Below are 13,263 nucleotides of genomic sequence, written 5' to 3'. Positions count from 1 at the left end.
GTGCGCTAAAGAAAGAAAGGCAGCGGCAGTCACTACTCTTTTAGGCAGATGCCATTCATTAAAGGGGACAAGTCAAAAGACCCCGGGTGGGCAGAGCTCTCAACTCTGCCCGCCGTTTCTTTGTAACCGCCAATCGGCACCGGCCCTCCCCACCGCCTCTAATTTCCCGCAGACGCGTAATCTGGCCTCCTGTTGCTGCAGCAGTCGGACCGCTCGCTCCGCGTCCTTGGTCGCTGGCGCTGTATCTTCCTCCCCCCTTAATGCCAAGCTCCACCAGTGTTATGTGTCACTGAGCACACTCTGTAAATTACCACTCCCTCCTTTCCTCTCAGGTGTGTCCAGTTAGTAAAACGGGAAATGGCGGAGTCTCTCCAGAACATGCAATATAAAAAATAGATAAGCACACTTCACATTAAAACACAGCAAAGCAAAACATCATCCGTATGTATCTTCGGTAAACCATACAGACTTGGTGTAGATTCCCCTGGGTATAGCCTGTGGTATGATGTCCAGTCAATAGAATTGTCTTGTTCTAACTGATTCAGACAATCTAGCACCCTCTTCCTGTAGCCACTTCCTGGGTCTCGTTGCAGGGGCTCATAAGTATTTTCATCACTGAGCAGTGATAAAATTTTCTCATGATAGTCTATCTAGTATTTGGGGGTTGTTCTTGATAAGGCTCTGTCCTTTGAGTCTCATCTTGCTGCTACAGTGAAAAAGGTTCAACAAAGACTGTACTTTTTAAGGAGGTTTTAATGTTTCATCTGAAATGATGACTCTTTTTTATAAAAGTTTTACTGAATCTGTTTTAACCTTCTGTATCATTGCTTGGTATGGTAGTATGTCCTTGAATAATAAGACCAGACTTAGCAACCTGGTTAAAGTGGCTGGTCAGATTTCAGGGAGGTCTCAGGTCCAGCTTGTGGAGTTTTATAACTGGAGGAAGGCAAGCTCTGTCTTGTTGTGTTCAGATCATCCTCTCTTTAATGATTTTTAACTGCTTCCATCAGGTCGTCGTTATAAAGTACCTGCAGTGAAGACAAAGAGACGTAGATTGTCTTTTATACCTACTGCTATTATCATGGTTAATAACACTAAACCGTATGTGTTGTTGCCATTGCACATTGCACTTTTGTTGATGATAAAATTTTGTTATTTTTCTCTGGGTTTATTTTTGGGGGGGACAATAAAGTTACCATTGACCATTCTGGTTTAGCAAAACTGTGCACCTATACCCTTGTCTGCCGGAAGGATGATAATGTTGTTGTCATTACTAAGTGATGCGAGTGCCTTCTTCTTCTCCATGGTGATGCTGGATGCTGGGAGCTTTGCATTGTTGAGACAGGCTGAAACTTTCATCTGTAGTTGCTCTGCTTCCACTTCAGCAATATTGTTGTTTTGAATTGCTGTTTCTGTGGCTGTGATCAGCTCCACTAGCTGGATTTGTCTCAGCGTGACAGGAAAATTCAACCCTTTAGCAAGGATGTTTTTCTCTGTTTGGGTGAGCTATCTGTCAGACCAGACAAATTCTTCGCCCACTTGTCCACATCCTCAGTGTCACATCCTTCTCTCTTCTGGCTGCTGAGGACACTCTGTTTATAAGATTGGGGAAACCTGCAGCCAGCTGGGGCTGAAGAAGTCACTTGGATGAGTGACGAAATGTTTCTCCCGCTGAAAACACTACTTCCAGATGAACAGTATCAACTTTTGGAGATACGATTTTTAAAACATCAGAAGAATTAAGCCTGCATACATGAAGTCTCACAGTGTGTGCAGACTGTGAGACTTCATGTAGGTGGTATAAAAACGTGTAAGGTGTAAGGTGTGGTTCACGCTTTTCATGAACTATGTTCTTTGTTTTTCAGGGGAACCACTGAGGAAGAGATCCTCTTTATTCTCTTCTGAGGCTCCAAAGACTCGTCTGTAAATAAATGCCTCACCATCAGCTGACTCACAAAGCCTGCAAAGACTTTTAAAATGTGTTTTTAAGAAAAAAACATCACTGAAATACAAATTACATAAATAAAACAATAAAAATTAAATACATTTTTATTGTGATAGTTACTCTTTGTACAACTGAAAAAATGGGAAATGAACTTTTCTGGGCCCATTAACTCTAAAAATTAAACAGACCCCTCATAATTTAGCCTCTTATCAATTTTGGATTAGCTCTCATATCAAATATGTCCACAAATGATTCATATGCCTAAAAACATGGATCCATCCTAAATTTTGCCTTTACACATGATTTACTGATAACAGCAATGGTTTTGGATCAAAATACTCTCTTCAGTGTTCAACATGCTTCCACTACAGACTTCTTTTCGTGTACTTTTATACATGTTGTATCTTGTTTTTTATATACAGTTCATCTGCCTTTAACTGGAGTCCAGATGCAGAATTTGAGTTCCTATTTAAAATATACTAAGAGGTTATTTCAGGTGTTTTTGTCTTCAGTGAGTATTACAGTTTTACACAGTAAATCAGCCAATGAGATGACACTAAAGACAAAATAGGGGCTTGTTTTTGTTTTGTTAAATTGTCCTTTTTTGTATAAGCTTCTTTGTAGTAACATCTTCAGTACAAAATCTTCCCCACAAGATAATATCTTTGTGACACCCTGCCTAACGTCTCTTGAGAGACAGGAATGAATATTATGTACACACACACGTGCAATCCTGACAATTCTGTTTTACATACCCATATGGAAAAGAAAAACTTATAAAAAGACTTACATCAGCTTTAGCTTGCTTCATATAGTGAATCATATAAGGCTTATATGATTTACTCATGAAAGTGGACACTTTCATATACTGTTTAAGTAAGTATCCAAAACATACAAGTTCCATTTATGTAATTTTTCAAGGGATCTTATATCTGTTTTCACTCTTGTATGCTTTCCATACAAGTTTTACACAAGACAGATACAAACCTTTATAGATTTATATATTTATCTTTTCCATATGGGTATCTTTATGTTTTTCAGAGGCTGTTTTTTCTCACTTATGAGAATGGCAGTTGGTCACTATAAACATAAATTTATAAATGATTATGGCGATTGGTTGCTAATTAGTTACTAGGAGCTGGGTCATGACAATATGTAACCAAAATCTATCTTTCAGCTCTAAATGAATGATAACAATAAATCTCAGTGAAAAACAGGATCATTTTGGGGTGGGAGGACGTGCCAGGATCGTGACATTTTGAACAGTATTAATGCACAAGTCTTTACATCTTAATTGTTACACATTTAATGTGATACACACAAAGGGTTAGGCTTTTGTACTTGTTTAGGTGAAGGTGGTTGATTTGAAGTAAATAAGGTGGAGCCACAACCCCTGACTGTGAGATGTGATGCTTTACGTATCCACACCAGCAGGAAGCTGTGGCCTCTGTGACAGAGGTGTGACTTAACCTTCTCAGGCCACCATTGAGCCAGTGAGTATATCAGCAGCCAAGTATCATGGAGGTCATCACACTTTGTGCTATTGTTGGTGAGTACTGTATTTATATGTGAGTGCCGTCTGAAATCCACTTTAGCGGCTGACTAATGTGTTTAATTTGTGCTCTATAAAGACAATAAAATTCAAATAACATCAAAATTTAGTCTGGGCTGTGATGAGGAAGTGGTTTCTTTTACAGTTCACTTTCACATCTGCTCTCACAACTGGAGGCAATGTGACACGATTTAGCAGAAGTAGCAAATATTTGAATTTTGATGTTTAAAGTTTACTAGTTTTTATTTATTTTTTTCTGGTGTGTGTTGAGAAAATATTCAACTTTAGTTCAAGGATGTTTAAAGTCTTAAAGGCTAAATTAGACCAACTTTATTCATTGTAGCAACTTTTGATTTAACCCTTTAAAACCGGTCAGAGCTGGCACGCTCTGTTTTGCGTAACTATTTTTAGATTGCAGTAGCACTGCAACCACATAAGCTAGTGCAATAATTTTTTTTGCATATGAAACCGGAGGAGTTGTACTTATATCTTGTGCCATCAGCTTGTCCTAGGTCACGGTTTCCTTCCACATATAGCTTTGCAAAAACTGCATAAAAAGCGCTTGCAGGCACAAAAACATAATATTCCAGAAACACGCTTTGCCGATCCAATCAGCTGTTCGTAACACTTCCTACGGTGGAATAGACGTTAGAGCGAACTTTCGCATGTCCGCCATTACCTGCCCAAAACCGGAAGTTACGTCATTGTCGTGGAAATGTAGTTTGTTTATCATCAGGGCCTGAGAGCCTATACTGCTCTTTTTAAAAGTTATCTTTGACTTTATGACTTTCTGTGTCGTTTCTGGGATGCTTAGGACTCATATTGCACTGCTGGAAATAGTTTATTTTGATGCATATGCTGCTTTTTTGCAAATTTGCACTACAATATTTATTTTCGTTTTTCCTGCAGTATATAAAAATTGGTGTATTTCAAAAATAAAACTATGAAGACACTCAAAATAAATTTCCTGTGGTAGGAAACTATTTTGTGCAACTTTTTTGTATTTACAGTTTTGAGGGATAAGCCTCTTAAATTTCTCTAACTACAAATATATGTTAAAAAAGCAAAAACGATTTTCAATTTTTTTGCAGTTTATTGCACTTTTTTTGCAATTTATGTAATTACTATGCACCTAATGCATACATATTATTAAAATTTGGGCTATAATGGTAGCATTGATGTATAGCAACTTGAAATGCTCCCAAAAATGGCTCCACAGCATGTAAAAATATAATATAAGCTCTGGCGGACTTGGTTCTATGGTAGGTCTTAAAGGGTTAATGTATGGTTTAGGCACTTTATTTTCAACTTCATAGACATGGACAATAGTATGAAAATACTCATAAATTATCATTCCTGCAAAGTATGCCTTTGTGTCAGTAAATAAGAATGTTTCCACTAATAACCTAAATATATTTGTGCATGTGTAACATGTTTAATTAAAAATCTGAGCTTTCCATCATTTATCTGTTTTGTGCAGCTTCTCTAAGAATCATTCCCAACAAATCCCAGTTCTTCCAGTATGAGTCTGTCTCCATGAGCTGTGGGCAGCAGGACAACTCCTCAGTGTGGCGTATTAAGAGGAACACGTCCTTATACATAAACACAACATGTCCCTCATCCTCAAATGGAATAGATGAAACTCACTGCTCCATCAGTGACCTTTACCCAGCAGACACTGGAGTTTACTGGTGTGAGTCTGCAGCAGGCGAGTGCTTCGATGCTGTCACCATCACAGTAACAGGTAGGTTTCCACTAAGATATTTTTCATTCCTCTGTTAACAATGGACTTAAAATATGAATCTAATTGTCAGGTCACGTGTTTCAAATTCTTTCTTTTTTAAAAATATTTTGCATTCCTGTTCTAAGGACTCTAAATGAATGATGATGAAAAACAAACTCATGTAAAGATGTCAACATCTGGCAAGCTAATAAAAGCAGTTCAGTTGTGATTCAGGGCTTCGAGAAATGCTGTTGTGGAATATACTGCAAACTGTCTGTGGTAGGGAGGTATTCAACGTGAAGAATCATAATTTAGAAAACATAAACTTTCCTTGCAAAGTTTATTGGGGATAACAGAAACAAAAAATACTTCCAGCTTGTTGAGCACCTCTGTGTCCATTTGCTTACAGTCTGCTTGAAGACATAACTCTCCCACCCTCTGCCCAGCTCAGTAGTCTTAAATAACGCAATGTTTGCATTTGTCCCGTCCTCCTGCTTTCCCGGTGACACTGCTGACATACCCAGTTCTATTAATTAATATTAACCTGACAGAGTGCACATGCATGTTTGAGTATAATGTATGTCTTAATGTACTTTCTCATTACTTAATTAACTTAGATTTTTTTATACCAGCATGGATTCTTGATTTTGTAAATTTATAGCGTGACAAGAAGAAGAAGTTTTGCTCTTTGTTGGTTTGTTTGTTTGTTTCAATTAAAATAGCCAGAACTGAGTAGACTCCAGTATCACGTTGACCTTTTGCATATTTGTGTTTCAGCTGGTTCAGTGATCCTGGAGAGTCCCGTTCATCCTGTGATGGAGGGAGATACTGTAATTCTGAACTGTAAATACATGGCCACTCTCTATGATAATGTCATAAGTGAATTTTACAAAAATGAGCTTCTTATTGGGCGCAGCTCAACAGGAAACATGACTATCTACAGAGTCTCTAAATGTGATGAGGGACTCTACAAGTGCAACATCTCTGGAGCAGGAGAATCACCTGACAGCTGGATGACTGTCAGAGGTAAGAATATTATTATTATTATTATTATTATTATTATTATTACTTTGTTTAACTGTAGAGTGAATTTTATTAGGAACAAATGTATACTGGCTAACACCTACTGAATCTAAGCTGCTTTAAATTGATCAAACTGCTCCTGGCAGTGTGATGATATCAGGATGGTCGTATTTTGAAAGTTTTGTTGATGACTATGTGAATCGCATTTAACAACATAACTGTTGGCTTACAAAGATAAATTCATCTAATCTTTTACTTATATGTGCTATTTTACGTCAAAAAATGTATCCTGACAAGTACCAGTACAGACTTTGCTGGTACTTGATGGGGTAATAAAAGTAAAAGTTTGATTGTGAAGCGGTCCACTCCCTGCTGTCAATGTTCACCATCTTAGATACAGAGAGGAAGTAGGAGTAAGATGATTATGCTCATGCAAGTTATCCAGTTTCATCACCTGTTGACATTACATATGTTCTGGCATTGTGCAGTAATGGTTATGCATGTTAATTTGTCAAAACAGCAGAATTCCTCGACATCTTCAGAAAGTGTGACGTCTCACACATTGAAGGAGCGTTGTGGTTAAGCTTAGACTTCACAGCCTTCTCCAGTGACAACAGTGAAATCCTGTAAACTGGATGTGTCATGCATGTGCAGCTGACAGATTTAAGGAGGTGAAATGGTGCAATGATGTCAGGGGACTTTCTTTTCTGTTCCTGATAAATTGGTTGGCAAATCGAAGGATCCTCAGTTCTGTTCTGCCCTAAATCACTGATGATGAAAATAAAGAATAATAAAGAGCCATGTACACAGTGGACATAGTTGTTTCCATCATCATGCTAACCTGTGGTTTTTGTGCTTTGAAGCAGGACATCTTGAACTGCGTCATCCTGGCCTGACACACTTTCGGTTTCCTGTGGCTTGCATCTTCCTCTTATTGTTCTCAGCTGTTCTGCTCAGCCTCAGCAGCAAAGGTATGCATGCAGAAGAAATTACTATCTTGTGAGATATGAAGAGTAACAATCAGAAGACTGTTAGTTTCACTCCGCTAAAATATTGTAAATGAAACAAATAAACATGTGTCCAACTTTTATCATTTAAATGCTCTGCAACACTTTGCTTGTTTGTTTTTTTGCTGCAGGTAAAATTGACCCTGTGGTCGTGCCGTACACTGAAGTCATCTACACACAAAAGTGCAGGAGAAAAGGTTAACACACATATACAGAGACCTTGTTATTAATCTAAATAGTAATAATAATAATAATAATAATAATAATAATGGCACCAATTCAAATTTAAACATTGAGTCCCACAATCCAGAAATGACTCATATGAGTGAAATGCCCCCGACATGTTGGTGCTAAGCACACTCATTTCCTGTCTGGTCATTTGCATCTTTACTTTTTTCTTTTTTTTGTTAGGTCGACGACTGAGGAAGAGGTCCTTGTTGTTATCATCTAAGGCTGCATACAGATGCGTTTGCACACACACGTCGTGCACTGTGCTGACATATAAAGCTGACAGCTGATGAAGAGATAACGGTGATATGTTTAAGCACTTTAACCCACTTTGTGGTCCACACTGCACCTGCAAAGAAATATACATATTAAAAAGAAAGAACGAAATAAAGAAATACACTAGAACTGGAAATCCTCACTGGCCTCTTTTTAAGTAAACCCATTTAAGAAATAAATAAATAAAAATAATAATATATATATATTTTTGATAATGGTGGTCATGAATGAACTCTGTGTTGCATTTTAGTTTGTGTACTAAACGTGTTTTTTTTTCCTTGAGTGCATAAGTGCAGAAAATTGACTGCCCCCTGTTAACTTTAAGATAAGATCACTTCTGATTCTGCCTTCACACAAAATGTAATGACACACACTGCATGCTCACAACATGTTTTATGTAGAGAATTTGTACACTATTTATATATTTATATCTACTTCTATACCGTTTTGTACAGCCACCCTCATCTGATCTAAAAATGCATTGGAGTTTGTTAACCTGTATTTCAGCTGCATTTATAAAACTATATTTTTCTTCTTTTTAACAAAGAAAAATGGAATACAAAAAAGTACATTATATTTGTCAGCATTTAAATGCTTTCATTTGCACTCTTTTTTAAACCTTAGTTAAACCTTTAACTTCTCCTGCTGTCATAGTCACAACAGTATTGCCGTCATTGTCGATTAATATAAATGCATAGTTAGAACTGACTTACACATTTGGCAAATTGATTCAGCGATCAACCATATAATGCAAATACATTAAATCACTAAAAACCATGAAATCATTATATTTATGAACTTTTATGTTTGTGAACATGAACTGGGAATAGACCCTGTGAACGAGAAAATGCTAACTTCCTGGTTTGAGACCGGATGTAGGGTTGTACGTTTCCGGTAGCTTTACTTTGCCGTCAATCGCTACTGCGAAGATATACTCCAAAATCATGTCCAAAACTCGAAAACGGAAAGATCATGTTAAGTTACAAAGAGCAGAAGGTGGGAACACTCACCACTGTTGTGTCATAAAAAATCTAATGATCAATTTTGATGTTTAAAGAGTTTAGATCGATCAGTAGTTTACATCACTCAACACAAGCAGAACTGCATTACTGCAGCGGAAGACACATCGTCCACATTCAGAAGCACATCTCTGTATAGTGACTGGTCTTATGATTTAAACAGGCAAATGTTCAGCATTCAAACTACAGGTGAAGAATAGTCAAACCAGATGTTTCCCGTTATGTCGATATCAGCTAGTCAAGTACACACCTACACAGCATGTTAACAAACCGTGAAAAAAAGCCACACAAAAAATGAATGATTGCTGGTGGGCTTCTATACATTAGTATTTATGAAGGGTATGTTATGACTTACCTTCAAAATTACCGTGGTCCATCGCTATAACGCGGTTCACCTTTCACGTCGCTGTTTTGCAGATTTTTTAGTGCAAGTTTGCATGCTTTTTTTTTTTTTTTTTTTACATCACATTGTGTCCTGATCGCTGCAGATGATCTCCTCCATGACGTCTCTCCTGTACAGTACAGAATCGGCAGGCTGTCAGGTTAAAACACTCGATCGTGTTTTCGTAGCGTAAACGCTGGTCCTCCTCTCAGAGCCTATGCTCTATCTGCTATTCCCGAACAGAGATACGCAAATTTCTCCGTGACTGCAGCTGCCAGTCAAAGCTTTTCATCCCAATTTAACATCACCGCGGTAGGAATTAGAATCAAACTTATGGGACAGGAGACCACTTGGACATCAATCAGCGTGATGAGAACTATTGATAACAAAAGAAAGAATCCTTGGAAAAAATTTATCTGAGGAGAATAAATTTATTTTATTCCATCCGCTAACATGGAGGAGGCGGGGTTTAATGACCTATACTGCAGCCAGACACCAGGGGGCGATAGAGACGTTTTGGCTTCATTTTTGAGGTGCTGTCGCGTCGTCTATCTTTTATACAGTCATTGGTTTATACACTAAAAAAATTGAAATTGCTTTGTTTTTATATTGAACAAAATAATTTCATGTTTCTATGGTGAACCTAATTAAATCATGTAGCATCTGCATGAAATTCAACAACTTAATTTGTTCTTGTTGAGATGACATGTTACAATCTAGTGAGAGTGCTTAGTTGCCTGGACTCACGAAATTCACAAGATCACATGAGATTTCAAACATCAGTAAAATCACTGTAATCTTAGCTTTCCTACTTTTTTTAAGCCTAGCTTGAGAGCTCAATGGTGTGGTGGTTAGTGCTGTTGCCTCACAGCAAGAAGGTCCTGGGTTCAAATTCACAATCAGTGTAGTTTCAAGTGGGTTCTCTCTGGCTGCTTTGGTTTCCTCACACAATTAAAAGTCATGCAGTTAATAGACCTAGATTAATTACTGTTTCCAATTTACCTATACGTGTGAATGAGGGCCAAATGGAACTCTGTCTCTTTGTGTTAGCCCTGCGATGGGCTGGCGACCTGTCCAAGGTTAACCCGCCTTTTATCAATTCTGGGTTATGCTCCAGCCGCCCTGCAACCCAGATAAAGATAGGAAGATCTCTTTTAATCACAGTTTCCTCCAAAAATGTGAGACGCTGTCAAAGATTTCTCTGCTGCTGTCTTTGGCTGAATAAAAGATTATATACACACAAAAACCAGGTTACACTTTCATTTTACCAATATAATGATCTGTAAATCATTTGCTTTATTTTTCAGATTTTAGTGTGAATCTAAAAAAAAAAACATTATCAGTTCTTCTACTTTAGTGCTGTGATAATATGACAAATACAGAGAAAAGAAGACAAACAGAGGTTTAGGAACGAAGAGGAAACGATCTGAGTGCTTTAGACCCAGACTACATGAACCATATCCACAGCCAGTGACATTGTAATTATGTACTCAACTCATACAGACTCAGGACTACCATTTCCAACTCCCCTTTGAAGAGCTCCACTTCTTACTCAGCTTCCTCCCTCCTCTGTTCATCTTTTACCTGCTGCTGGACTTCAGTCACTTTATCTTCAAACTTGGAAGAGAGAGAAGGGAATATAAGAAAGGAGGCTAATCTGTAATGAACGCCTACATAAGTTAAAGCAGAGTACATTTATTTGCAGAGCAGTCTCCCCCTGCTGGTTATAGAGGTTGAACAAACTTTGCTCCATTGTCTTCACTTTTCACACCCAGACCATAATTTGTTGAAGATGCATATGATTACAAGATTTATAACATTTATCTTGATTGTAAGATTTAAAGATGAAAAGTGCAGTGTAATTCTGGACAAAACACACACACACACACAAAATGTGTCAAATGCAATTTGCCAAACTTAGCTGCAGCTCCTGCTACACGCAGCCACTTTTAGTATTAGTATAGGTTAGTAATAAACTGAACTGAACACATGTAAATGAGGTGGGACCCACTATGTGCATAAATGGCTGAGGGGCGGAATCAACAATGACTTACTGAGGATGAATTAATCACTAAAAGTAACTTCTATTAAAGTATAAGTCAGATTAGAGTATTTATCATATTAGAGTATGTATGTATATGCTGGGTATTAACAAATATAAAACTGATATACCGCAATGCAATTTAACAGGAAAGGATTAAGATCACATTATAGATAGTTTGAGGAACTTCCAATGTAAAGTTTAGGCCATTTCAATAAATTTGTCCTCTAATGAAAAATCAGTAATGAAGACCTTGAATGCAGTTAAATTAAAGATATGAACCTTTATGTCTTTGGTCTCAAGCTCCTTCATTCAGGATTTCAGGGCCATCTCAGCATCCTGCCTCCTCTGCTTCTCTTTCCCAAGCCTCTGCTGTAGCTAAACTACAGCAGAGGCTGTAAAAATGGTGATGGTATATTTATATGAGTTCTGCATGCAATATAATTACATACAATAAAGTTGTAATGAGAAAAAAATTAATGTCAACTTTGTTTTTATATTGTGAAAATAAATCTAAGGAACAAAATATGAACCTCTTTCTTCTCGGCTTCAAGCTTCCTATTTATGGTCTGCAGCTCCTTCTCATCTCGTTCTCTTCTATCTTTCTCAGCACGGAGCTTCGAGAGTTCAGCCTCTTTTTCTTTTAACTCAGGGGAAAGAGAAACATTGAACACATTTAACTAAACAAATCAAATATCAAATATTTAACCTGATTATTTTAGTTTATATAATTAATGTAAACATAAAAAGACATTGAATAGAAACAGCAATTTCCAGAGAGAAACTGCAGCTAAAATATATTATCTTCAAAAATGTTGGTATTTGGAGTAAAATTCAAACCTGAATGTATAAAATAAAAGATATAAGGTAATAGGTTAATGTAATAATAAAAAGAAACGTGAAAATGAAGTTACCTTTTTATCGTTGGTCTCCACCTTTGTTTTCAGGGACTGCACGTTCATCTCAGTATCGCTCCTCCTCTGCTTCTCTTTATTAATATAGTGTTGATACTTCATCATTCAGCTGAGTAAGGAGAAAAAGATTTATGCTGTGGTGGTTTCAGGTTGTTTAATGTTTTGAAATAAATGTTTTAACCACTATCTGCTGTGTGTGTCCTGTGAGTAAGAGTACTCACTTTGAATGATTGATTGATTGGTAATTTATTTCAACATGTGAACAATATACAAGTACATTTAAAAAAGAAAATAAGAGAGAAAAAAATACTATACAAATTACATACAAAAAAACATTCTGATTAATTTACATGTTGAAAGGGAGTGGGAAGAAGTATACACTTATTTAATCACACCCCTTTGCCATAAATTATCTATGATAATGATTCTAAGTAACCTCAAACCATCGGATTCTTCATTGTAAGTAATGAAAAATTCACCTCATTATTCTTTGCTTCAAGTTTCCTCTGTGTGGTCTGTAGCTCCTTCTCATCTGCCCACCTCTTAACTTTCTCAGCACGGAGCTCGATGACTTCATCCTCTAGCTCTTTGACCTTGGAGAAAAGGAAAACATCAAAGTCATTCTTTCTGAAAGGGAAAGGTTTCTGTATTGTACTGCATAGGTTATCTACTGTATTTGTTCAGTTCAACTATGATAGGGGACATATTTACCAACCAAAATGATGGAATAAAGCCAGTATTGATTTCAGATTTGAGACAAAATTGCAGCGACCATCAAAAAACTAATAATAACATAAAGAAGAATATCAATATTAAAAACATCTGTATTCATTTAAAAAACAAAATATATGGAGAACTGAGATAGTTACATCCAGAGAGAAATTAAAACTGATTAATAAAGAGTGAGTTAATACAGAATCAATATAACAGAATATATGGTGTAATGGGTTAATGAAATGATACCAAAAATAAAAAAACTGAAGTAAATCTTTGTACTGTTGGTTTCAAGCCCTTTCTTCAGTGTCTCTACAGTTATCTCAGCATCCTTCTTCTTCTGCTGCTGTTCCCTGAGCTGATGTTGAACTTCAGCTAGTACATCATTCAGCTGTGAGGAGAAGGAAAATATATGAAAGGTATCTTTTCAAGAGTTTTC

At 36.9% G+C, this 13,263-nt stretch overlaps 1 protein-coding gene across 3 annotated transcripts in view; it reads left to right on the top strand.

Moving 5' to 3' along the window:
• LOC121813389 overlaps positions 1 to 8,658 on the top strand; it is an 11,185-nt gene extending 2,527 nt beyond the window's left edge. Inside the window, exons 4-9 of one of the 3 annotated variants that reach the window (XM_042217123.1) lie at positions 1,866 to 3,494; positions 4,978 to 5,241; positions 5,998 to 6,246; positions 7,110 to 7,214; positions 7,382 to 7,447; positions 7,662 to 8,658. In XM_042217123.1, the coding sequence (XP_042073057.1) occupies positions 3,464 to 3,494; positions 4,978 to 5,241; positions 5,998 to 6,246; positions 7,110 to 7,214; positions 7,382 to 7,447; positions 7,662 to 7,768 (822 nt within the window). In that variant the 5' untranslated portion in view covers positions 1,866 to 3,463 and the 3' untranslated portion in view covers positions 7,769 to 8,658. Of the gene's footprint in view, positions 1 to 1,509; positions 3,495 to 4,977; positions 5,242 to 5,997; positions 6,247 to 7,106; positions 7,215 to 7,381; positions 7,448 to 7,661 lie in introns of those variants that run through there. The other 2 variants (XM_042217120.1, XM_042217122.1) reach the window with 2 other exon arrangements.
• Positions 8,659 to 13,263: the final 4,605 nt, after the last annotated feature.

Source organism: Haplochromis burtoni, unplaced genomic scaffold (genome assembly GCF_018398535.1).
Source record: "Haplochromis burtoni strain Fernald_Lab_line unplaced genomic scaffold, NCSU_Asbu1 Contig_1612, whole genome shotgun sequence".
Taxonomy (NCBI): domain Eukaryota; kingdom Metazoa; phylum Chordata; class Actinopteri; order Cichliformes; family Cichlidae; genus Haplochromis; species Haplochromis burtoni.
The sequence above is the reverse complement of the archived record's forward strand: the minus strand, read 5'-3'. Positions and strand labels throughout refer to the sequence as shown.